The following is a 27,254-nucleotide window of genomic DNA, read 5'->3' as shown; positions in this document are numbered from 1 at the left end:
CAGTGTAGCATTTCGGTACTTTTTGCTCTTTGTTAACAAAGGCTGAGTTTGGCTGTGTTCAGGGCAGCCTGTGACCTGTGTGTGCACTCAGAGCCTTGTCCATATGAAATGGAGAATCTGTGTTTCGTTGAGCTATAAAGTTACCTTCTTCCCCTAATCTGTGTTTCATTTAACACACAGCATACAGCTGTGCTGTTTTGGGTCTGGTTTGCTGTGTGGCTGATGTAAAGTAGAGCGAAGCTTGCCTTGATAAATCATGATTTCCATCTCCAGGCTCAAGCGTGATAGGGGAGCAGGGCAGAAAGCTGAATAGACAAGACCAAAGGCAACTGTATACTGTGAAATAATAAGTATCAGGCAAAATACAGCATCACAGCTAATAGATGTATTTTAAAAGTGGAAACATCTATGTTTAATTGCATTTAAAATACGTAGTGAGAAACCACAGTTATACATCGTTATAACAAACCTTTACATCTGAAGTCAGAATAATACAAAAAAGTGCTGATTATATATGGTCAAAATAACTGAGGCAAAATTTCAACAACATCTTCTAAAATATTAGCATGTGGCCCCTGCCAACAACACTCTAAAGGCCAGGTTGAATAATTTCAGTGACAGTCATTGCTTTTTTTTTTTGTTATCTTACCCAAAAACAACCACCAGAAAATCTGTTTTGTTTTTTTTTTTTTTGTATGTGTTTTTTGCATAGCTTTCAATATTGCTGCTCTCTCACCTCTGCATTTTGCAAGCCCATCTCAGTTCTGAGAATTTCTTTAAAGTTCTGAATATTTTTAAACCCTTCAAATACATAATATATAATTTCTACCAATTATAAATACATCATTTTTATTCATCTGATTTCAATAACATGCATTTGTATAATTACTGTACAATCAAAATAGACACTGACTTTACACAGTGTGTATGCTTTTATTTCGGCGGTGCTGTTCAGACACACTGCTCAACAAATCAAGCAAGTAGGGGGGTAAGAAAAAAAGGAAGGAGGAAATAAGCTCTGGGAAGAAACATAATTTCACAGTGTTTACAGACAAAAAAAAACAAACAAACAAAAAAAAAAAACCAACAAAAAAAAAAGGAAAAATGCTTATTGGGAAAGGGATTTATTAATACATAGAAAATCCCCACAATAGTTGAAACACACTTTAGAAACTAGTAAACACGTTAAATAGAGTTGTGCCAATTACGCAGTGCCCAAGCATCTGCTCGCTCTTAATTAGATGGGGAGGTGAATGACCACTGTTTATTTTCATTTTCCTCATTAATTATGAAAAACTGCATTTAATTCATCTTGCATGGTGAGAGACTGGCTGCGCAGATGTAAGTCGTAAGGGAAGTGGCTCTCTGTAGGCAACCTGAACATCGAGCTCTGCCCAAGGGGACCCCTGGGTGGCACTGCACAGTAATGCATGCCGTAATTGTAATTTTTGCCATAGTCCAAGCTTTCTTCTTGCTTCAGGGAAAATATCCCATTATAGTTAATTGGGGGAGGACTTAAGGGACCTTCAAACTGTGGGCTGGCACACTCGGGGGAAGTACTCTCGTAGAAGGACTCATACGCACTGCAGTAGTTGTAGGGTTTCATGGACTTGGAGTTGTCGAGAGTCCCGTGCCCTGGGGGGGTGCCAAGCTCAGGGCTGTGGTAGGGGGGGTAGAAAGTAGAATAAGGCGAGCGGGCATGGTGGGCACCTTCACCTGCCTGGCCCATCAGGAAGCTTCGGGCATTCAGCTGCAGGCATCCCGCCACCAAGTTTGTCGTTGGCTGGGACAGACCCTTGCACAAGTTCTGGACAAAGGTGAGCAGGTCAGGTCTCTTGCCAATTCGCAGAATTTCGGAAAGAGCCCAAATGTAGTTCTTGGCTAGTCTCAACGTTTCAATTTTTGACAGTTTTTGTGTTTTAGAATAGCAAGGGACCACTTTCCTTAAATTGTCCAGAGCGTCGTTAAGGCCGTGCATCCGGTTCCTCTCACGCGCGTTGGCTTCTTGTCGCCTGAATTTGATCCTTTCCATCCTGATCTTGCTTGTCTTTTTTTTCCGAAGGCCTCTTCTCCTGGGCAAGCCGTTCTCATCCTCCTCCTCCCTCTCTTCCTCTTCCTCCTCTTTCTCTGTATCTTCTCCAGGAGACCTTTTAATATTCTTCCCTCGGAGTATGATCTGCTTCGAAAAGCTTTCCGGGTTCTTTATTTGCTTTTGGTCATCGCTTTCTCTGGAAAACTTTCTGCACATCTGGGATTCTGGCATTACAACAGACTCATCAAACGGTAGTGTTAGCATGGTTCTATAATCTTAAGTTACCTGAAAGAGGGCCAGCACAATATTTAAATATTTCCATTTACAAAGTTTGCCGAATTACACACCCGTTCTCATGCACCTTGCATTTGTCTGTATGTGCTCTGTACATACAGGAGTGTGTGTGTATAAATGAACGATCTATGCTTTTTTCTCATAACGTATCAATTGCAAATGCTTGCTTATTAAAAATCAAGTGCTGTCCAGAATTTTAAAATAAACTGAAAAGCTCAGGATCTCACAACTTAACTCTCCTACAGTTAATACAGAGTACACCAATATTTAAAACATATGATTAGCTCCCTGCTCGTTTGTCTTATTTTTAAACAAGCCCTTTGAACCCTCACCACCATGGAACTCAAAGAAATGCAAAACATGATAAAGCAACACATAAATTTCATTACTACAAATTCCCCTGGGTGGAAAAAAAAAAAAAAAAAAAAGATCAAGTGCAGTCCTAAAACTGAGAAGTACCATATCTTTATTACACTAAACGTTTCAGGATCACTTTTTGACTTAGATTTCCGAGTTTTTGTCCCTCCACATTTCCCTCTTTCTGAATCAAGATATTAAACTCTCGCAAGTTAGACTGGGTGAAAAAAAATATATTAATGGAACTCACCCCAAATTTCTCAGCTAGTAACATTAAAAAATATATATATATATTTTTATTTCTAATAATTTCTATGAAAATTGCACATTGCATATTTCACTGCAAGACAAAAATCAGGAAGGATCAAACCCTGAACATATTCAGGTTAGAGTTAGGAAATAATATCTCCCTACCTTTTTTTTTTTTTTTTTTTTTTTTCTTTTTCCCAGCAAAAATTCTAAATCTTATTTTGCATTTACCTTGAATGAACTTATCTGCTCATTTTCTTTTCCTTTTCTTTTTTTAATTTAGTCTTTTTGTTTTTTTCCTCCTGCCCCAAAAATTAGAGAGGGAAATATTTCCCTGCACGCTGTAGCAGTGTTTATGTTCAGTGAGGCTCAGGCGTCTCCCCAGCCCCTGGCTGACAGCAGCGGGCTCTGGGCTCTGGCTGCAGTCGTGCACGTGTGCTCGCAACCCAAGCTGAGACAGGGAAATAATTCCCCCCCCTTCTGATTATTTCTGCTTTTGTTTTCAGTTTGGGAGCCGTAAATGCTTGGACACACTGTCCTCCAAGAGACAAAACGAATGCACGGACTTTTAAATAGAATAAAACTAAACAAAAACCCCAGTAAAAGATTAAGTCCAGCAGTATTGTCTACACACTTGCAACATTACATAACACCAACAAAAGTAAGCAATTGCATCAGAAGAATAAAATGTTAGCAGGAGTTATCAGACAGTTAATAGCATACATAAAATACAAGACAATGATACTGTATCTTTAAACACTTGCATGCACACCCAACACCAACTGAAATATATCTTTATTTGCATTACCTTAGCTTTTTATTTCATTCAACAATCAGTTTTCATTTTTTGCCTTCCAAATCTTTTCAGTCTGAGTGTCGCATCGTCTCCTGGAGCCTAGATCTGTGTATATCTGCACTATCTCATTGATCTCTAAAAAGTGACATTGATGCCAACTGCCAGAGCTGGTACCCATGCCATCTGCTAGTGACGTCACGGGGCAGAGAAAACCACGTGAGCCTTTCTCCTGGGACCTTCATTCTGCACTGATCATCTGGCATCCCTCTAAGTGGGTACCAGCATTCATGTATCAACACAGAAGGTTAGACTGATAGAAAAAAAAAAAAAATCTGCGCCAGCGTTGCACATACAGTAGGTGCTTTTCCACTGGAGCTGCTTCTTTCTAGCAGTCTAGCTGCACGGATAGACGTGCCAACATTTGGTGCTATCCCTGCCTACAGGTACGGCTGCCCTGTAGTTGTTAATGTGGCATTGTTTATACAAAAAGTGCTGTCTTGTACTGATCGGATCCCTCTGGTGCACCTGGTACCCAGGAAAAAAAAAGGGGGGAGGGAAGGAAGGAATCAGGATGTAATATTGGTGCTATGGCAGAGTCACAGAAAGTGATGCTATTACAAGCGAATTTGGGGCGTGAGTTTTTTCTGTTGTGTTTTTTTTGTTTTGTTTTGTTTTGCTGTTTTAATGTCCATTCTTTCTTTTTTTTCCCTCATTTTCTTTCTTTCTTTTTCTCTTTCTTTCTTTCTGCCTTTCTTTCTTTCTTTCTTTCTTTCCGCCTTTCTTTCTGTTTATTTGCTTATTCATGTCTTTGCCGTTGAAGTACACTGTGTTGCCCCAGAATGCAGGCTAATAGCAGCAAATCCCCCACTGCCTCTAAGAAATCATGACTTTCATCATTTTTTGACCTTCCTCCACCATCCCCCCCCTCCAACAAAAAAAAAAAAAAAAAAAAAAAAAAAAAAGCAACAGAGGATGACTGAACACACGATGCCAAGGTTTCAGAAGTGTTGCTTTTTCTAGTGATGTGTGTTCGCCTGCACCTGCAGCAATTCATTCCTTGCACCCACCCTGGTGTGGGTAAGGATTTGGGGTGCTTGCAGTGTCCCCCTGTGATCTTAAGCCCCGGGGCTGGGCTTTAGGAGCATCCTCCCTCCTGATCGCTACATCCAGGTGCCCGTTTGCGGCTCTGTCCTCATGCCCTTTTCTCCCTCCGCCGCCTCCTCGCCTCCCATTTCGGCTCCCTTAACTCTTTTGTCTGTTCCCTTGGACAAGAAGCTGTTAACCAGAGCTGACAGAGCCACACGACTCAGCCCGGCCATGCAGCCGATGGCAAACTCCACTTTGATTTGGGTTTTATTGTTGCATTTTGTTTCCTTAGGTGTGCTGTGCTGCACAGAGGCGATGTCAAGCGAGTTGCAGGGGGGGATAGCATGTCATCTTCCTGAAAGTTTGCTTTTATTACCATGTCTCGCTGCTTTGTAGCGACTAAGTAATCTCTATTTTAAAAAGTGAGAGCCTGAGTATGCTTTTAGTATTAAAATAATCCCTGGCAGAGCTGCTATTGTTATAGGTCTGTGTCAGCATTTCCGTTATAAATCCTGTTTCTGAAGGGTTTATAACTCATCTGCTTTAATTCACATTGGGCCCAAGCTTGGCGTTAATGTTCTCAGTCCTGATCCAATTATTTTGTTTTCACAAAGTTTCATTTAAATCTGGGCACTTTTTTTTAATGCAGGAAAAAAAAAAAAGGAAAAAGAAAAAGAAAAAAAAAAAAGGGAATATTCGGCAGAATAAGGTGTGCTGAATACATCCATGTGTACGTGCTCAATAATTCTAGGGATCTGCACTAGAAAAAAAGAAATCCCTCCTCCAAACTTTGTGTTTGTGTATGTGTACTTACTTATTTTTAACAGAAGCCAGGACTATCAGATCATTCACTTTCTACAGAGCTCAGACCTCTTTTTAAAGATTATTTTTATTTTTTATGTGCTTTTAATTTTTAAATGTATTTAAAGCGAGGAAGATTCTAAAACTTCAGTGGCACCTGTTCAAAAGGAGTAAGGGCAGTAGTACTCACAACACTCATTTCATTTTATCCTAAATACTGCAATCTGTGTTACAGAGTGGGTAGAATCCTGTTATTCTCAATAGGAATTTATGTATTAAGATTTACATTGTGCAAGGTCCTAAGGGTTGTCAACCTTCTTAAGGATTTTGCATATTCAGAGTATTGTACAATGCACAGTAATCTAAATATGCAAAGTCCTGAGGATCTGAACCTTGTTTCAATGCATACTAAAAATATTAGAACAAATTGAAGGAAAGGTTGACATTGTAGTGCCTCTGTGTTGAGGGAAGAGCTGTAGAAATTTACAGCAATCTCCAAAAAATACTTTTATAAAAAAAATCTTCTCAATATTCTTTTTTAACCACTCAATTTCTATTTTAAAATCCATTTTTGAATGGTTAATACTGCTACCAAAAAAAAAAAAAAAAGAATTAGCTTGTGTTGGAGGATTCCCTCTGTAGTAGTAACATTACATTTTTGCAGATTCTTAATCCATCATTTGACCTTTTTAATATTTTCAAATAAATAGCGGAGAAACAAAATAACGGAGATATCAAGGTTTAAAAAGCTTTTACTGTGCATGCATAATAACTTTTCATAAGGATTTTACTGCGCGTTTTGTATTATGGATCCATGATATGCAAATGCCTACTGCCGTTAATATGCATTCATAGCAGACCCCATAACTGCTGCTTTGCTGTCTAGTGTGAATGCATGTTAAGAATAATACACAAAACACAGTTAAATGCACTCTGTAGAATGGCTGCACAGCACCAAATATGTTGCTGAACGCACACCACAATATTTTTCCTGTGCCTGAGCTGTATGGTTGTGAATTAAAAATGACTCTATTTCAAATGCAATGCCACGTCAATACACGAGACGCAGCATTAACAGAACCACTGAAATAAGATCGAGTTCAAAGGACTGCAGAACCTCCACAGAGCATCAGGGGGACTGACCCAACTGCACTGCAGTCCATGGGAGTCCTTCCAGTCATTTCAATCTGTTATCACCTTACCACCAGGGAATGTCTCTATCATTATTTTTTTTTTCCCTCTAAAATAAAGCAAAAAAACATCATGCTTTGCCATCCCATCAGATCTGCCAGTCACACTGTAGCAGGACTATGTCTGGATTATGCAATTCTTTCTAATGGTGTTTGCTCAGGACCAGTTTCTGATAGCTTTGCTGCTAGGTTTGGTGTGCTGTAGTCCATGCAATTCATTGATACTTGTGAGACCTTGTGGGCTGTTCAGCAGCAGGAGAGTTAACAAAATCTTTTTCTTCCCCCTGTCTCCTCTCCTTTCCCATGTAAGCACCAAGAGTGACAACAACCCTGCACCCCAGCTATGTGAAGTCCCAGTGACATCCTGCAATGAAAAGCTTTCTCTTCCTCACTCTCAGCCTGGAATCCCTTCCAGCACATCCCAGACATCTAGAGAGGACCAGAACTGGCCCTGAGATGATGTATAGGGATATGCCTCCTTCTCCCAGGAGAGATTAATGAAGACACTAATAACAATCCTGGATACAGAGAACTACAGAGGACTGGAGCAACGTGCATCACAATCCAGGGGTGACCCAACCCCACATCCCCAACACAACGCTGTAGGTTATGGATGCCTTTCTGTAGGGCTGTTTCCATCAATTCAGCTAAGCCCTCTCCCACCACCACTAAGACGATATACAGGGATATATGTACTTCTCCCAGGAGAGATTAAAGAAGACACTAATCAGGACCCCAGATTCAGGGAGCTAACCTACATTTGTCCAAGAGGATTCGGTTCAGTACGAAAATGTGATTTTAACCCATCAGCTAATTCTGCAGAATGTTATACTCGTGCTTTGCACTCCTTAAGCCCTCCATAATGAGGATGTGTTTCTTGCTCTAATCAGACATCCTTAGTTTTAGATTTTGAACAGGCTGTTAGAGATAAGTATGGAAGAGTTGTAGAGGGGTTAGTTACTTTATTTCAATAGGAGTTACTTGAATTTAGAATCTGAGCACTGAGTCTAATGCTAACTGCTTATGGTTAACTAAAACTGTGTGACCAGAAATTGTTCCAAGATTTCTGAAAGACGTGAATAGAATGGATCTGATTTAGATATGACATACATTTAGCATAATCCTATTAACTTTGATCTACTCTTAGCTTACACTATTATAAATGAGGAGAGAGAGAATTGAGCCAAATAATTTTAAGATGGAAAATGAAAATTATAAGAATTGAGACAAATGTGGTTAACTTTACTGCATTCCACCTAGCAAAGCAATGGCAGTGTACAGCCTGAAAGCTTTTTGACCAGGTCAAGAGGTGACATGCACCTTGCAGTAGTATGGGATTTAAGATAACTCTCTCCTTAGGGAAAGATGTTCCATTCAACTCAGTCAACTGTGTCACTTTTTCAAACTGCAGAGGGTTAAGGTCAATCCTATTGCTTTGTGGTGTGAGGGGGACCTCTGAGAAACAGACTGATTTTTGTTTGTTTGCTTTTCATTCACGCTTGGTGGCTGAGGTTGTCACACTTTCTGCTGCTCTACCTTGAGGATGCTGTGAGGTCAGTAAATACAACAGTCATTTGAGGGTACAGCAGGGACATTTGGCTATAATAAGCAGCCTGATGCTGCCAATCAGTGCTGACTCTTTAGTGGCAATCTCTGTCAAACAGCTAGTTAGCAATGCTGCTTTTTTTCTTCTCTTTCTTCTGCTGCTGCCTGCAGTGACTCACTCTCAAGCTTCTGTGTTTCCATTTTGAGGATGTCTTTGTCCCAGTAAAGCCTGATTTTCAAGACATACCTTGCAGCCAGAACCTCCCAGAAGAGGTGGTGTGGGTGTGCACAGCACCAGAAAAGACCCCCCATAAGAAATGCTTGATTGAAAACCCTACACTCTGTGCTGGTACTGGTGCAAGGCCCATCTTGGAAGCACCAATTCAACTAGAAGAGCAAAAGGGCCTTCCAGAAAGCACACACTGAGTAGTTTGATCAGGGATGACACAGCCTGCTCTAAATGAAATGCAAGATGGTAGGAAATAAAGAAGTTTAATGAACACTGACTTGAGGGAAGCACAACCAAAACCTTAGAATAATGTGAACTTTTGGTGGACAGTTTGTTCCCAGGAAACGATAGGGTGTTTTGCAAAAGATTCTTGCAAAGTTCTGAGAAACTCTGACATTTGCATTATTTGGAGCAGACCTCTGAAACTCAGCAGGGAGAAAGCCCTCAGGCTATAGAAATGACTTTTCTTTACCCCCATAAAACTTTTACCCAGGTTCAGGCAAGCTGTAAGCTCTTAAGAATCATCATTTCTTTTGTCCTGTGTACACTCCTCAGGCAAATTTTAGCAGCATGCTGAAGTAATAACTGAACACCTTAGGAGAAAAAGACTTTAGAAATAACAATTCCTTTTAAACCTATTTTGAAAGCGTATTACTCAAGTTGAGTAGTGTGGAGTAGCAAATGCCATATCTACCTAGGAAGCCTCAATTCTCTCTAAACATACAAATATACAGGTAGTTTCTTAACAGCAGGGCTCACTTGAGGTGCTTGTTCTTATGAAACATTTTAGGTGGGGGGAGGATGACTCAGACTCACTGTAATGGGAATATCCTTTTGGTTTTCCTTCTGAATTCATAACCCTTGCTGGATAGGACTCATTCTGATACCAGATAGTTAAATTTTTCATTCAGAAAGTGGGGAAAGTGTGGGATCAGGCATTTGAAGCTGTCCTAGAACTGTGGCCTGCCTTACGTTTCATAGATTCATACTGCGCTTTTGACTTCTCATATTTTCCAACCAGCAAATGCAATGCGACAATGCAAGGATTTGAGGATCTTGCTGGAGATCTTTCCTTATCAAAAAGAAAAGAAATTTGAGATTAAAAAAAAAAATAAAAAAATCTAAGCTACTGTCAGGATTTGATGTTTGTCATGATAGCACTCCTGTGAAGCTAGGAAATGCTACTTTCCAGAAGGAAAAGGGAGATCTCTTACAACACAGATCTTGTTCTAGTTATTTACAGTGCCCTAAGGAAATGCTAAGAGTATTCAAGAATGTAGTGTCTGTATTACAAATACCGTAGAACTTACTTTTCAAGAGCAGTTAGATGAAGTGCAGCGTCACCAGACGCTCTAATTTTGCTGCCTTTTCCTGTTGGAGAAAACTGAAAAAATCTTCATTGAACTGAGGGCACTGGAAAATGGACAGCAATATACTTTGGAGGATCATGACCTCAAGACATAGAGCAATTATTTCACAACAGAGAGTGTAAGCTGGATCATTTAAGCCATCTTCCCCTAAGAGTACTAGAGACTTGGAGTCAGGATTTGACTGCAAGTAGAAAAGTTGTTGTTATTTTCATATATATAAAACAGTTTCCTGGATTCATTTCCCAAGCTTCTGAGAAAGTGAGAGGCACAGCCAAATTCAGCTCAACTGTAAAGCAATGTTGAATTCAGATTGGGCTGCAATGATTTTTTCCTGATAACAGTTGCCCATTTAATGTTTTAAATACAATTTTTTTCCACAATAATGAATGAGCACTCCTATTACTTCTAGCTGAGAACTGTCTGTAAGTTATTGATGTTTCTTATTTTTATAAAAACCCATTTTAGTGTTTTATTTCTCTCAAAAAAATTCTGCTCTTCTACCTGTGCAGATGTTTTTCATAAGATCTGTGGACATCTTCCAGGAAGTGGCACTGTCTAACAATCACAGAATCATAGAATGGTTTGGGCTAGAAGGGACCTTTAAGATCACTTAGTTCCAACACCCCTGCTATAGGCAGGGACATCTCCCCCTAGACCAGGTTGCTTGATAGCCCATCCATCCTGGCTTTGAATGCTTCCAGAAGGCATCCACAGCCTGGCTGGACAACCTGTTCCAGTGTTTCACCATCCTCACAGTGCAGAATTTCTTCCTGGTATCTAGTCTAAATCTACCCTCTTCCATTTTAAAACCATTTCTCCTCATCCTGTTGTTATAAAAACTCCCTCCCCAGGCCAAAATCAATGTAAATGTATGTTTTTGCCATAAAAAGAGGTGAGGTTATCACAGATGCAAGTACAGGATGAAGTAAACTGTAGTTTCAGTAATTTTCATCTCTTTGCATCTCTTCTGTCTACATAACCTCTGAGGAGTTGTGTAAGCCTTATGGTTTGCCAGCTTCCTTAGCCACCAGGCATCATCAAAATCAGTGCTTCATGCAATAGTCTTGAGCACATGGTGTTGTTTTTGGAGGTTACTACTCTCCAAAGCCATCTCACCTTACATGGTGTTCAAAGGAAATCAAGTCGTATCTTTTGGCAGCCCTGAGTTTTCATTTCTGTCCTTGGGCTGTCTGAGAAAGGGTTTGAATCCCTGAATACTTTGAAGCAGCCGTGGCCAGAAGGCACCTGAAAGGTTGGCAAAAAGCCCCTCTTTCTGGCCAGGTTTCCCTCTTGAAAAATGTAGTGTGTCCTGCTGAGCCCAGTGCTTGCTTGCATTTTCCCTCTGTTGTTCTAGTAGCTATATAAGCTGACTTTCTACCTGGCCTCTGTGGCCTTACTGGGGTATGACTCTTTACAATCTTATGTGCTGGGAAAAGGTCGTACTGGATATAGGTTGCTTGCAAAATGCTAAAACAGCCATTAGCAGAAACAATACTGAATATGCATATATTTTTTGCAAATTAGGAATCTTCCCATCCCCTTCCTTCCTTTATTTTTCCTCAGTGGTATGGCTTGGAAAGTCAGCCAGTATGTACCTGGCCTTATTTCAGTTTCTTTGTGATCATCTTCAATTAAGCTGCTGTTTCTTCAGTTCTATTCTATATTACTGCAATGTAAATGGGAGAGGAAAATACGAGTTTTACAAAGTATTCAGGGATGTACATTCTGAATAATGAGTTATAATATGGGCAGGGGCTTATTCTTGAGTTCAAAAGTTTTATGTGCGGCTTGGGTTGAAATTTGAAGTGTCCAGAGAGCCATGCTTGCTTCTGTGTTCTGCATCTCAAAAGGTACTTTGCTATAAATTTTGAAGATAGCCATGCCAAGAACATTTGCTGTCTCCAGCAGGTGGTGACTAGAATAGCCTCTCCCTGTACCTCTAAGCCCTTGAACAGTGTAAATACAGCCATAGTGACACAGAATTGGTAAAACGATCAAGAAATACACTTGGTGTTACAGCCTGGTCTTTGTTGCACTGGACCAGATCATGGGAAATGTTCAAATGTTGCCTGGATGTGGTCTTGGGTTCTGCATGGTCCTGATTGAACAGGAGTCTTGGATAGAATCAGGGTGATCTTCAGACCTTCCGGCCTCCAGGTGTCCCTTCCAACTTCAACCATTCTGTGATTCCGAGATCCAAGAAAGTGGACTTCAAATTAGGGTGCAGAGAAGAGTACAATCTGTGAGGTTCAGAATTCTGAGGTGAGCTTTGGAGCAAATACTTCAGCAGTGCCACACTTTGATTTCAATTTCACACGTTATTTATTCTCTTCTTGGGGCGCAAGTGAGCATCAGTGAGCTTTTAGCAAAGACTGCAAATGCTCCAACTCTTTTGAAAACTGAAATCTGGATTATGAAAAAGATATGTACAGTTTAATATTGAAACACAAATTGGCAAAACATGGAAGTTGTTTTCCTTCAGGAAATTGCATACTGTTTTCAGCATAAAACTTTGTGTATAAGTGTCCTCTAATGAAGTTTCATTTTGAGAATAGGACAGAGAATGAATTAATTGATTTTCAAGGAATCAAAAAGGACAGTTATTTTCAAAGTCACATACAATATACTGTATGTGCATTGCATGAGCATTTTTTTTTCTCAAAATGAGACATTTCAATTGATGTGGAAGAAATATTTACTAAAAATGTTCCATACTGGACCAACTGCTTTTTTTTAAAAAAATATCTAAAAGAAAGCAAATTTAGAAATACACGCCTTCTACAGACAAAGGAAAGTATGAATTTCAGTGTTTTGTGCTGAAATCCTTATTGCACTCAGGATAAATCATTGTTTGAAAAAGCAAATCTTTTTCAGACATATCTTTAGGCATACGTTCTGCATTTGGAGTTTTCAGTATAACAGTTTCTCTATCATTCACTCACTATATCATATAAATAAGATATTCTATGATTGTTATTGAACTGCCATCAATGCATGTTTCTACATTATGCCCAAATCCATCTTTTCTTTTTCTTCAATAGTCAACAATTCTCTAAAGTAGCAGTTCTGACTCCCCTATACCCTCAATTCCATTTTGCCGAACGCAAGACAAAAAGATAGCCTTTGTTAAAAAGTTTAATGTTCTTAATTAGTAGAATTGTCGGACTAATTAGAATACCAATTAGAATTGGCAGGGCTATCGTTAATTTAGAAGTGCTGTGGTCTAGTGTTAATCACTATTAAACCTTATAGTTTGTGAAAGAGAGGGAGCAAGGAGATGAATGCACACGCATGCAACCTCCCTCCCCTCCCATTTTAAATGTTAAGGGTCCATAATCATAATGATCTGTGCTGTCAATGTGTACTTAGGGACTGTTGAATCCATGGAGACGTTGATGCAAAGTTAACAACTGTTTACGCACAATAGTAGCATTTCCAAATAAGAACTGAACTTCTCCATGAGAACTGCTACTAAAATGGCAAAATCCCATCAGTGGCTGGAAAAGATGCTTGGGTACTCAGACTCTTTTATCAGAAACGTGCAAAGAAATCCATTTACTTTTGGTACTGTTAAAATTGCTTGGAATATTGCACAGCACATGGCACATAAAGATCTTTCAACACTGCACAAAGTGAAATCAAGCTTTGGCACCTACTGGGTCAGTAAGTTCATAGCAGCATTTCATAGCCAGAGCTATCACTCAAATTCCCACAGTCAGTCAGACGTAGAATGGGAAATATGCTGAGAGCTCAGCAACTTTCATTCTTCAGATCTTACCCACACACACATCTGCCCTTCCCATCGACCTAATTCTAACTTCTAAGAAAAGAGAAGAGAGAAACAATTTTATTCTTCAATCTCAAATGAAAATAAGGATACTTCTATTCAAGCTACGTACTTACAACATCTGTTCCTGGCTGAAACCATACGAGACAAGTTCCCAAAGGTGAATACTGCAAATATTGCTGTGAAGTCCATGAGCACCACTATCCTCACACAGAATCCAATTTATATCCTCAAATACTTTGAAAAAAGAGTGTTAAGGTGGCTACAGTAGCACACAACAGTCTGATGTGAGCAAGTCCCAAGCACAAACATTACTTTGCAATTTGATTTTTTTTTTTCCATCTGGTATGAATCGCCTCCTGAAATCTCTTACTGGTCATTGAGGCAAAAGTGATGGTGCCGATTATTATTTACCTGAGGCAGTGGTGGCATGAGCTAGTAGAGGATGGACAGAAAGCATGGTAGAAAAAAATAAGGTCAGTGAAACTGTTCTCTGTGGTTTAATGCTGTGTTGGTAATGCCACACAGCATTAAACATTTTTCTGTCCCTCTCTAGCCTGATTTAGCTTAAGAATCTCGCTGTTTAAAGCACAGCTTGTCCACAGTTTGATCAAACACATCCAAACTCACTCATGCTGCCTTTTCTATTGCAGAGAAACCTATAACTCAGTTTCAGAGAATTCAAATGTTTAAATTGCAACTTGTTTATGGTCAAGAAGCTGTTGCCTTGCTCCAATGGTATCTTGCACACTAAGGCTTTATTTTACCTCTGTTTATGTAAAGCTACAGTAGAATACGACAAGTAAATGTGTCTTGGCTCTTGCAAAAATAAATGTGAATTTGTGTGCTTTCTATTAAAAAAAAAAAAAAAAAAAGAGAGAGAGAGAGATTTAAGAACCAGACACGAAATTATGCTGAATAGTTCCTATGTTTTTACTTCATAAAACTAAATTTTGTTCCTGGATCAGTAAATCTTTAAAAAAAGGAAAAAATAAAAATAAAAATTAAGATATGGTAAACAAAACAATGCAAAAAGATGACTTGACTAGAAGTCAGCATTTTAATTCAGTTTTCTTCCCTAAGTAGGTTGAGTAGTGATTATTAAAGAACCGCACACAGTACTTTTCCTCTTTGCTCTTTACATTACAAGCTAATTTACATGAGAAATTTAAAGAAGAACTAAATATAGGTAATTGGCTTGCAAGAAAAAGCAGCTTTTTCTTCCAAAACAAAGTGTTTCGAACATGTAACAACTCTCCTCAAACTGTAGTTGTCATTTTTAAGGGATTTTTATTGGCTGAGGGTCTTTTTTTCTTTAAGCACTACTACCCTCATTTCAAGCCTGTGGTTTGAATCTGCCTAAACACTATGAACAGGCCAACTTACTTGAGACCCTATACGTTTAAAATCCTGCCTGAAGTTTACTCCAAATTCACCAGTCCCACTTTCTGCAAGACTTTTTAGAATTGGTGAAGGAAAAATGATTTCTGTCATCTTCGGCTGCTACAACCTACGTTCTCAGCATCCTGTTTTATGCCATATTTTCAGGACTTTGGCACTTAGTCATACAGAGCCCCAGATATTATTATTTTTGTTTTGTCTTGGCAGACGCGTGCATACACGCTGATGCTAAGAATGATAGTAGGGGCTTTTCACTTTTCACTCCAGGTGGGATTCGCTCACACCATGTCAGACACATGATGAATAATAACCCTGCATTACACATGAAGTTGTGCAAAGACTCATGTACCCTCAGCTTCCTCTTCAGCCGCTGTCTAAGTGAAAGCCACAGGTCTAAGCTTGTTTTTAGAGAACAGAAAGAGTCAACTTCATCTTCTGGCTATCCACGCTAGGTGCAATGAGATATTGCACTAACTTTGTGTGTGTTAGGTAACCTGCTTGGGATGGACAGTTTTCTTTCCATGGCTGACGCTGGATGAATATAATTCCATGGTAAGCTTTGTAGGCTCAGGACCAGACTTGGTTGGAAATCTTTTGCCAGATGCTAAAGCAGTTCGCATAGGTCAGATGTTTTGTGGGCACACATCATTGTTTGTGAAACTTGTTGATTTTCTGGTCAGAAAGTCAAAATCACTCCTCCTTGACATTAGTAAGTCACAACAGGAGAAATCTTTCTGCTGGACAGAACCAAAATGTATATTCCTCTAGTCAGTTGCATGTTTATGTGTCTTGGCTTTTGTTAAGTTCTTTATGGATTTTGTTCTGTGGCCGTAATTTGTTTTCCAAATTGTGGGTGCACTGTAATCCTGGCTCTGAATGACCACTCCTTGGTAACAAGCTATGCAGCCTAGGCAGAGAGCCTGGTTTGCAGGGGAGATCATGCTCCTGAGGAAAACTCCCACAGTGTGAACTGTTTTCAGAGAAGCAGGCGTTTTTCTGTTTTAAGTGTCTGGCAATGAGCTGTTGTTTCCCACTTTGTACATCAAAGCTGAAAAGGTTCAGTTTCTGAAACTTAAATGTGTTTGGTTTTTTTCGGTTGAAAATACAGTAGGGGGTATATCAAACAAATGTTGCAACCTTTCATCATGGCTGGGATTGAAAACAAACACTGAAATTTTGGGAGAATTCACTAGGAGAATACCCTGGCTTTGGTTTAGCTTTAACTAGCTCAAGGTGCTTTGCAATCACAACTCCTTTTTAACCTCTCATGCAGTGGGATCAGCATCTCTGCCTAGTGAAGTATGCCCAAACGAAGGTGATCTTCAAAGTGCAATCAGAGGGAGCAAGGCTGACATTTTGCCTAAGGTGGAGATACGTTGGATGAGTTCCACCTTTGTGACCTGCACTGGTGGAAGCCCCTGACCCTGATACACTGATCTGCTTCACACCCTTCACACCTCGGTAGGCTCCTTTGATTCTAGGACAGTACAAAAATTTCCCTTTGCAGCTCAGTGTGTTTCCCCATGCAACTGCCTTCTCTGAGTTACAGCAGAGATGCTGCAGTGATGTGGGAACAGAGAGGGAGGAATCACTCCCTTCTTTCAGAATAGATGAGCAGCAATCTCGACTTGCTTCTCTGGGTAACATACCACTTGGGTAAGAAGGCATCCTTGTGCTTCAGAGTGCCTGGAGGCAAAGAACTGTGGTTGTGGATCTCTGGTACAGACAAATGATTTTTGCATTTTACTGCTATTTCCCCAATCGTTGTTTTTATTTTTTGCTTAGGTGGTTTGCAGTTACCATGCTTATTCATTCTATTGTTTGCCTTTAGGGCTTCTCTGTGTCTTTCTCCACCATTAGTCCATTCATTTTTTTTTTACCCCCAGTGATTTTATATGTAATCTTAATTTTAATCTAGACAGTTAGTTGTCCTCTTGTCCGTTGTACATGCAATTGTTTCTACAGAGATGAACAATATTAATTAATTTCAGTTTGACACAAAAGACCTTGTATATCATGCCATCACTTTTACACAAGTGACCAAGTTTTCCTTATCTTCTGTATTTCCTATTTGATCAGATCTCATATTTGTTTTCTGGCGATAGTTTTTGCCAAAGAGAGACCCCTAAAATGTGTACATGAAGGTTAAAAAGAGATTACCCTTGTGAAGTCTCAGCCTGTTCTCTAACAGTTGCTGAATTCTGTGAGCCCTGAAGCATGACCCAAAAACGTTATTGTAATTAATTATGGTAACTCTGATATGCATATCAATTCCTTTTGCAAACATACATTTCTGAATGCCTCTTCTTGTGACAAGGAGCTCTCCAGACTAAGTACACACAAAATACAGTCCATCAAGGGTGCTTTATTTTTTTTTTCTTTTAAATTTCTTGCTGTATACGAGCAAATCAGTCACATTTCAGATCTAGTGAAACAGCAAGGCTTTAGCTGTCCTATTGCCTTATCTTCTAGCACAGAGCATTTTTTCCCCCTCAATTTAAAATAAGCAGGTCCCTGTTCTGAATCCATCACAATCCCTGATGAATTTCTGGCAATGGTTCCTACACTACCATAAGGTTTCCCACTTTGGTGCTCTTCCTCCAGACATCACTGAGTCAGGGTGCAACTGAAGGCAAGGGTACAAATTAGCTCAGTGCTCTGCACTGGGGTCACCAGTCCCTCCCTCAGGAAGAAATGGGGGTTCTTTCACACTTAAGAACAAAATGCAAAATTAAAAAAAAAAAAAAGAAGAATCATGCTGGAAAGTGTTGCCCTGGTGCTGTGCATTTGGAAAGCATTCACTTGAAGGCAGCAGGAAGCAGTGCCATCCTACACCACAGCAGAGCAAAGGAAGGGGCCGTGGCTGCAGTACACGTTCCTTCCTCGCTCTCATTCAGTTCATTTTAAATATGGCACTAATAAATAGTGAATAATATATAGCAAAATGCTAACAGAAGTCAATAGCGAGTACACTGGTTTACTTGCCAACAAAAAAACAAAAGTGAAAATGTTAACATGTGAATGCTGTTCCCTGTATGAAGAAGTGCCATGTTCCAAGCATAAGTGCAAACTAAAACCCCGTTTGTGTGAATGCCTAATTATAAGGGTGAAAACACTGTCAATCTTAGCACTCATCTGGGTTTCGTCTTGGTTGCCAAATGGGTCTTGCAGTCCTATATATTAAGAAAAGTCTTAATTTCACAACCCTGACAGGAGAATAAATATCAGCCAGAAGTATGTGGAAAGGAATAAACATAGACTACCATGCTGGAATTTTTATTAGCATTGCTTTTTTTCTGGCTATATGTAAGTCTTATGAATCAAGACAATATTCGTCAGCAGTAACTATTGACTAAAATTTCTTGGCAATTTTATGAGCACGATCAAAAAAAAAAACAAACCAAAAGATAATTCTGTTCACAGTGCCTGGAGTGAGGAAGCCCAATGCAATTTGCAAAAGACGCATGTGCTGCTAAAGCTTTCTAATTGAAGCCAGCCCATCAAAGGATCCAAAGACTTTGTCAAATGTCACAAGTTATATCTTACGTTCCAATGCAATTATGATTTAAATGTAATTATTTAAGGAACTCTACAGACAGTAAGAACAAAGTCCCATCACCTTCTCATATCTATTTATTATTAAAGAGTTACCCGTGGAGTTGGGTCAAAATCTTCACATATTAATCTCTGAAAGTTTTGTAGGGTTGTGGGGGAAAAAAAAAGAAAAAGAATAAAAAGAATAAAACGAAAACAACAAAACCTGTTTTTTTTTAATACCAGGCAAAACTGACGGCAGGTGGTGAGAAACTGTAATGTGCAATAAACAATTTGGATCTCAGGTGAACCCAGGATCCTGTAAACTTAGAAAAAGCACAAAGGCAGTTGCCTTTTAAATAAATATTTTAATTTGCATGATGTTAAAAGGGAAAACCATTAGTTCACTTGATTATTTTAACCAAAGGTGGAAACTTTTTGTAAGCAAATTTTCGTTTGTGTTCCAAAAATTGCCTGGTCAACATGAGTTGTTTCAGGTTTTTTTTTTTACTTCCTCTGGTTCCCAGTCACTGGGCTCAGATTAGCAGTTCAACAGCAATTTATTCCTGCGTTCGGATAAGGAGGGTAAATAAATAAAAAGGAAGTAATCCTTTTCCATACTATAAAAAAAATAGCTCAAGTTCTAGTTAAACATATCGTGATAAAGACCTTTGGAATTTAATTACCTGCCAGACATTTATTGATTCAGTTTAAACACAACAATTTAAAGCATAAAGCAAAACCTTTGCTAATGTTTTTTCTTTCCTATTATTTCAGAAGAGACTTTGCATGTCAGATGTCTGAATCTCCTAACTACATAGAAGAACAGCACTGTTGACTTTTGTAACATCTTTATCTGTCTTTTAGCCTGTCTGTATGAGATTATCACAGCTGATCACATTTAAACTCTCAAGAAAGCGCACTGTAAAAGTAATTGTAAAAACAGTTTCTTGTAGCAGTGAAAAATAAGAAAGTAGAGGATGAGAAAAACTTCTGAGGGCTGTGGTAGATACTGCATTTCTGCTTAGCCTTAGTTTGTGTGAGATGAGATGATGCACCTTCCTTAATGCCTTTCCAAACCTCTTAGAAAAGAATTTGGCTCCTGGGATGCTTGGGCTGAACTGTGCACTGTAGCTTTGCTGTGGATTAGTGTAACTTCATATGAATTACTCCACCAGCAGGAGGGCAATGATGTGAGCATCCCTTTGCCCGGGCTGTGCTGGGGAGTTAGGGAGCAGCGGTACTGGCAGCAGACACCAAACTCCCCTTGGTTGAAGTGGATCGTTGCCAAAGTACAGTTCAAGGCCATGAAAAGGCTCTGCAAGAGTCCCTTCTTAGGGCACTTTTCCTTCTTCTTGGCAACCCATTCAGATTTGAGCTAGTGGAGGAATGAAGTGTATGTACTCAGAAGGGCTTTAGCAGATCTGGCTTTCTGGAATTTGTAAGCAAGTTCTAGCAGCTCATTCAGGTAGAGCAAACCAAGCACTTTTCTCCAGATTATCTTTCATGTATGTATAAACAGCATTTGCTGCAAAATGTGTGAACTACAGAGCTCAGAGTCACAGCCTGCAGCACAGCAAACTGGCTTTTCCTGGAGCTCATAATGTGATAATTAAATTGCTAACAGGCACCTTAGTGATGGCATTTGCTGAAGATGTGAAAGCCTTCTTACAATCATACCTTTCTGTAGGGAACTCATCAGTAGAAGCAGAGCTATCAGAATAGATTTTTTTTTAATATATTTTCTTCAATGAGTACATTAAATTTTTATGTGGAGTGAAATGGTACAGGACGTGTTTCCCTTCCACTGCACAATGATTTATTATCCCAAAAAGACCGCAGAACTAATTAGCAGAGTAATTAATTAATATAAATTTGCATATTTGCATTTGCAATTAGTGCAGCCGACTGATTAGTCTGAAAATGGGAAGTTTGACTCATTAGATGTTAGTGTCTGCTGGACCGGAAAGCGGCTGCCAGATGAGGCGAAAAAGCATAGAATAAGCACAAGTGTGCGCGCGTGCGCAAGCTCGTCATGTCTTTTGTTGGAAGAATGGAGAGCAAATATGTGGACCAAGATACTAAGACTGCTATTTAAAAAAACAAAACAAAAAAACCTAAGAACAAAAAAAAAAACAACAAGCTTAATCTTTTTTTTTAATTATTATTATTATTTTAAACTATTTTTCCCGCTAGCTTCCTTCCTGCAATGAGCCACTGCAACCATGAAACCCAGTAGTGCTTCTAACAGTGAAGTCTTTAAGGGAAAGTAGCTGCAGATCTCCTGATTTAGGTGTGGAAGGGGAGCTGTAAAGAGTCTCCTTGCTATATGATAAGTGGGACAGGGATGTTTCTCCTCATCCTACTGACTAACCAATTGCTAATGTTGGAAACTCAAACTCAGTGGAGCCCATAAAAAACCCAGGGTAACAGATTAGCTTTCCAGCTTGTGCTGTGCTGTGGTATTTTCCTCCTTGGACACTCTTGTAAGTGTGCCTTGTATATATCTCAACAGTCCTGCTCTGTGTTCCCGGATTGTGTGTAATGCACATACTAGGGGAAAGTAATTCCCACAAGTTTTTGTGATATTTGGAAAAATACTGAAGAGAGGTATGTCTATCTGTGGGGCCATAGATCCAAATGCCATAATGTCTGTAGGATGCTTACTAATGCTCTTCTAAAAATGGTAGAGCAGAATAGAGATAATTTTCACGTGGAATCTGCAGAGGATGCCCTGTGACATCTTGCACTGCTCTCTCTGCTACAGTTGGGGGAATGCTCCTGTACTCCTTCAGCAAAACAAGAGAACGGGGATAGGATATTATGAGGTGCTGGCCCCAAGACAGCTCTCATACAGCCCATTGGGCCTTTGTCCAAAAGCGTTGAATAAATTTTACCAATTGGTGAAATTTTGACATCTGTTTGGTTGTTGCAGAAGATTCCATCACTGGTTTGTGGTATTTACATCATGATGGAGTTCAAGCAGCTTCCCCTAGTTCTCATGCTGTATCATAGCACAGCCTTGGAAAAGTCACTTCGGTCCTCCTTTCTTTTTTTTTTTAATTATTATTGTTTTTGTACCAACCTCAGAAGTTTAGCTACAGCAGTTAAAGTCACAGCACAAGTTATATTTGTAATGAAGTGTTTTTAAATTCTGTTCAAAGAATGAGTTTAAGCTAACATATACTCTGTAGGTATAAAATCTGTTTCCTATGGGATTCTGCTGGTATACCTTCATTAGACTGTAAAATCTAAGTGTAAACTAGGCCTGAGTCAAAAGGAATATCTTATAAACTTGGATCTATTCATTTCTGTGAGATTCACAGGTGCTGATTAGCTATCAAGATGCCCTTGACATATTAAATAAATGCAAGATAACTAAAAATGTAATCATCCCTATGAAATGAGGAAATCCCTGTATTTCCTTCATATATCTACAGCCAGGTGCAATAATTTGTTATTATAAGGAATGTGTGGGGATTACAAAAAAGCAAAAAACAAAACAAACAAACAAACAAAAAAAAACCAAACCCTTTTTAAAAAATTATATAAATAAGTAGGTTTTAATTCTACATTTAACTCAAAAATTAGGAATACATTACAACTCCATTTGAAAATAAGTGCAACATGAACAAATATGATTTTCTAGTAATACTATATCTGTTAGATCTATGTGAGATCTATGTTAGATCTATGTTAATATGAAAGGATTTGTGAATAAGGATCTGTCATAAGAACTAATGTGGCTAAATGATGTTACTTAAAATATTTTTTAATTACCACAGGAGACTATATAGATTTTACAGTTACTTTTTTCTGATAAGAATACTTTTCACATATTTAGTCACAGCCAACTGCATTAGGAGAAAATATTTTTAAACTAAGATATCTCCTTCACAAATATCACCCTCAGGTAAAAACTGAACAGTAATCTGTAGGACCATGCAACCAAAGCTGCTTGACCAAAGTCACGCTTGATATGCACACAGATATCCAAACACTCTTTGGACTTGAAGAGGTAAATTTGTTCCTACTACTCTTTTCAGCACCCCGCTCCCGCTGAGCTCTCCATCTGCATCGTTAAGGTCCTGAACTCTAAAAACCCAGCCTCATAGGCGGGTGTCATTTTGGAGATGGATGAACTCACCTCTATGAGGTGGTTGTGACCTGGAAGCCACGGCACCATGTTATTTAGGTGTTGGTCCTGACATAAGAGAGCTGATTCTCTGCACCCCATGCATGCAGCCATCCTCCTTGCAGGTTAGTATCACTTGGTATTCACGAGCCAAAAGCGAGGGCAGATGCACAGCTCTACATGCCTGTAAGCTCCCAAGTCACCAAGCTGTTCTTTTAATTTTAGACAGCTGTGAATTTGCTTTTGGATCTAGATGGAAATATCACCTTCCATATTTACAGCTCTTTGTTCTGACATTGTCTCCAATTCCGGTCATTGAAACTGTGTTAAAAGAAACCAATACTGTGCCAGTTTAAGACTATTTTCCTCTCTGAAATTCTCAGACTCTACAACTGAGAAGCTTTTCACTTTTTTCTTAAACTTCCCCATGCAAAATAGCAAAACAGTCTGTTTTCACGAGGTCCAAATGCTTCATTTCAGCTTTATCGAAGAGTTGCATTTGGATAAGGCTTTTTGATTCCAGCCACAAAGTAAACTATTTTGCAAAAGCATGACGCACAAGCAAACAGAAAAGTACAGGGTGTACGGTGCCTGCAGTTGGAGAGCACCCCCAAAGAGAATAGAGCAGCAGCAGTGACACAGCACTCTTCTTGGCTACTGTACAGCACAAAGGATCACAATGCAGCTAGCTTCCTAGGTCTAATTAGCTGCATGGGGCCAAAGAAAAAAGCCTGTGACATTCAAAACTGATATGGGAGAAAAAGTAATCCGTATTTGTGAGACAGAGGATGGACAAAAGCCAGCTTCCATTTGGATTCTGACACTGCCTGTATTGGTAAGACTAGCAAAATATGGAGGTCTTCCTCCCAAAGAACTGGAGAAACACAGACTGAATATAGGTGCAAAGGGAATGATCAGAAGCTCTGTTTCTATGTGTTTGACATGTTAACAAATCAGTCCTAACAAAGACAATAATTTCATTTGATTTAAAAACAAAAACAAGCAAAACAAAAAACAAATAACAAAAAACAAGAAAAAAAAAACACCACCTTGATATCTGTGTAGGCCATTTCACAATGGTGAAAGTAAAATGGGATTTTTCTAATAGCTAAGAATTTTTTTGCCTGCAGGTATGGGCTTTACTCTGTGAACAGCCAAAAGAAGCCATTTCCAAAGGCTGTTCAGGTATTTCAGCAGCTGCTTCTACAGGTGAGGCTTAAGGAGGCAAAAGAATTTCAGTGTCTGAAACAAGAGCATGATTTAAAGGTAGCCAAATATCTAAAATGGGTACAACAGGAAAGAAAATGACAATCTGTGCTGTCTTGTGCTATAGGATATTATTTCTCAGAACTCTGCAAGATATTCTGAATATAATCTGTCTGTTCTGGGAAAGGCAGGTGAGGCTGGAAGAGGAGATGAGCAGCCACAACATTTGGTAGGAAACACCTGCTGGCCTGTTATCAGCACATGAGATTTCCTGGGAAAAGTGTGCGTGAAACATGAATGTTGACAGGAGGTGAAAACATATATGACAACTTAGAGGTATGTGACTGAACCAAGAGGGAATACCGCCACTCAGATGAAATTCAGGAAGCATAAACTAAACCTAGATCACAGCAGAATGTAAATGACTGCATAGCAAATGAAGGACTTCAGTCAAGAGGTATCATGACTGAAGTGAATGCTGTAAAACAACCTCCTCTAATAAACTGGAAGCAGTGTGTTGGGTGACTACTTACCTGCTTATGTTGGGTACCAAAGACTGCAGAATTCACAGGGCATCCATAACAGCCAGGAAGGGGCAGCAATCTGGAACTTGATGGATGCTGTTGCCTTAGGAAAGAAATAAAATACTTCATGAAAACAAGGGAAGTCTCACCGTAAGGAGGTGCTTTGCAAACAGCAGTTGGAACAGTGCTACTACAAAAATCTCTACAGTGCAAGCACTTGAGAGCACAGATGCCAAAACAGCAAAATGCTGTTCAGATGGATAAAATGCACTGTTGCTGTTGTCTCTGGGTATCAAGAGCTTAATCAGCACATAGCTGTCTTCTTACCACTGAAACAGATCACAGGCTCCCAGAGGACGTTCTTGACAAATCTCCAGCATTTGCACGGCCAAGATTTCAGTGCAGCATTTTAAGTTTTGAAGGTACACCTTGGAAACACAATGAAAGCCCAGGAGAAAAAATCCTTTAGGAGTATTTTCTTGACTGCAGTTGTGTTGAACAGCACGTTGCAAAAGAGTAGGAAGAAGTAAAGGAGCAGACGTGCGGCAGCAGTGCTTACCAGGAGAGAAACAGAAAGTGATGAGATAATCTTCTGAAAGAAGGGATCATGTAAAGAGGGTGGTCTGTACATGAATTACTTCTTGCCCTAGATAGAAAATACAGTGGATTATGGAAAGCGCAGCAAGCTGAGTCCCAAGAAGATACAGCCAGAGCCAGAATCATAGAATCAAAGAATCATAGAATGGCCTGGGTTGAAAAGGACCATAATGATCATTAAGCTTCAACCTACCTGCTAAGTTCAGGGTCGCCGACCAGCAGCCCAGGCCGCCCAGAGCCACATCCAGCCTGGCCTTGAATGCCTGCAGGGATGGGGCATCCACAGCCTCCTTGGGCAACCTGTTCCAGTGCCTCACCACCCTCTGAGCAAAAAACTTCCTCCTAATATCCAACCTACGCCTCCCCTGTCTCGGTTTAAAACCATTCCCCCTTGTCCTATCACTAGCCAGAATACTCCTAGTAGAGACCTTCATATGGCACTATCCAATACATGATTTGGAAATGGAAACATATTCTCCCATTTCGGTATTAATGCAGTGACAATCCCATGCTAAAGAAGAAAAGACTGAGTTTGCTCCGTGTTACAGGGCTACTGCTGTACATGCTGGACCTAGAAAAGTGAGGCAGCACCTGATCTTGTCTGATACAGATGAAAAAACTGTATGATAGCAAGTAAAGCAAACAGACTCTTTCAGAAGCCATTTAAATAAAAGCAAGACAGATAGATATGGTATTACTACCAAAGTAATTGCTGACAGCAGAGAAGAAATTCTGCAGAAGGAATCTTAAAGATTTCTGAAGGCTAGGTGTCTGATAAACAAATGGTTAATGGTTTACATGCCATGGTCTCCCAGGGACAGTTAAACCCAAGGAGAAGCCAGACAAACCTCAGACTGTTACTGAGTGACTTCAACATACCAGATGAGGGTTTCCCCTGACAGACAACTATAAGCAAGACTGGCTGTGAAGACGCTGCCCATCTCATGGGCCAGTGCTATTGAGCTTAGCAAATCAGTACAGCTTTCTGACTGGAGGAATGAAGAGGAAATCCTTCTATGACTAAACACCAGAAGGTGGAAGAAAATCTCCATTCTAATAGAGGAAACCCCTATTGGACAGTACCGGGCTGATATGGTAGTCACCAAGCTGAAATGCAAAACATTCAGATAGAAAATGTAGCTATTGAGTTGAAGCTTCATGCTCCAGGGAATTACTAACACTAGTGCAATTGCTTCAATCACGAAGACTCAGGCTGCTATGAAGAAACTGTGAATGAGATTGTTAGTAGCAATCATAGAAGCCCACTCTGAAGAGGAAAGAGAGAGCACGATGATAGCCCTCATAAGCACAATCAGCAGATGACTCTATCAGCACGTAGTCAGACACCCAGCTTTCTGTAACTACAAAACGATAGCCTCGTCTTCCAAGTTACAATCTACGCCAATGAGGAGAGACAGAGCACTCCTGAGTCTTTAAATTAGAGGCCTGGATTTGTCTTTTTCTGTAGGTTGCTATTTCATTTTGCTAACTGTGGAGGAAAGACCAAGGAATGCAGCTCTGTGGTGGCTCCGTAGGAAGCTGCCTCATGATAGGTGTTGCAGTAAATCTTTTTACCATGACTTTGCATTCATAAAGCAATACTTGCACCAGACACTGAAGGAGTTTCCTGCTAAAAGTGAAGTAACAATCTCACCAAGCTTCACTGATTTCTTGGTGGAGAATGCCTTATGTTTATGCTGCCTTATGTCTATGCAGTGACAGCTGATGTTACTTTAATGAGGACAAGGTCTTCGTGCATATGGGTGCTTAGATGGGTTGCAGAGAGCAGGGGTCTTCTTGTGAAAAGCCTTATCAAATCAGCCATTCTTGTTCTTTTCTGTCTTGTGTAAAATATTCATGTCTGCAAACAGCCTGAACCCAGCAAATGTCACGGAGACTAAAGGGAAAAAGCTGAAGTTACCTAAAATGGTGACCACTCTGCAGAAAACCACATTATCTTGACAATAAAATAGGGCACTCTACATGTCCTGGCAGTTTACCCAGCCCAAGCACTTATAAAGAGATTCATCAAAATGTCTTACTTACGCAAGTAGGTATCTTCCTCACCCCAGGGAGAAGCATTTCAGTGGCCGGCCTTGCAGAGGGGTCATGGGAAATTTA

At 39.7% G+C, this 27,254-nt stretch overlaps 1 protein-coding gene across 4 annotated transcripts; it reads right to left on the bottom strand.

Moving 5' to 3' along the window:
* Positions 1–370: 370 nt before the first annotated feature.
* Positions 371–27,254, bottom strand: NEUROD6 (neuronal differentiation 6). 4 transcript variants are annotated; one of them, XM_052695323.1, is made up of 3 exons: positions 27,180–27,254; positions 24,546–24,639; positions 371–2,317 (listed from the first exon to the last, which is right to left on the bottom strand). In XM_052695323.1, exon 3 carries the CDS (start codon positions 2,294–2,296, stop codon positions 1,283–1,285), a length of 1,014 nt encoding a protein of 337 aa, XP_052551283.1. In that variant the 5' UTR covers positions 2,297–2,317; positions 24,546–24,639; positions 27,180–27,254; the 3' UTR covers positions 371–1,282. The 4 variants fall into 4 exon arrangements, with proteins under 4 accessions (XP_052551283.1, XP_052551282.1, XP_052551281.1 ...); XM_052695322.1 differs by lacking the exon at positions 27,180–27,254 and adding an exon at positions 24,864–25,131; XM_052695321.1 differs by lacking the exons at positions 24,546–24,639; positions 27,180–27,254 and adding an exon at positions 3,741–4,043.

This window comes from Tympanuchus pallidicinctus, unplaced genomic scaffold (genome assembly GCF_026119805.1).
Source record: "Tympanuchus pallidicinctus isolate F22 unplaced genomic scaffold, pur_lepc_1.0 scaffold3, whole genome shotgun sequence".
Lineage (NCBI taxonomy): Eukaryota > Metazoa > Chordata > Aves > Galliformes > Phasianidae > Tympanuchus > Tympanuchus pallidicinctus.
The sequence above is the reverse complement of the archived record's forward strand: the minus strand, read 5'-3'. Positions and strand labels throughout refer to the sequence as shown.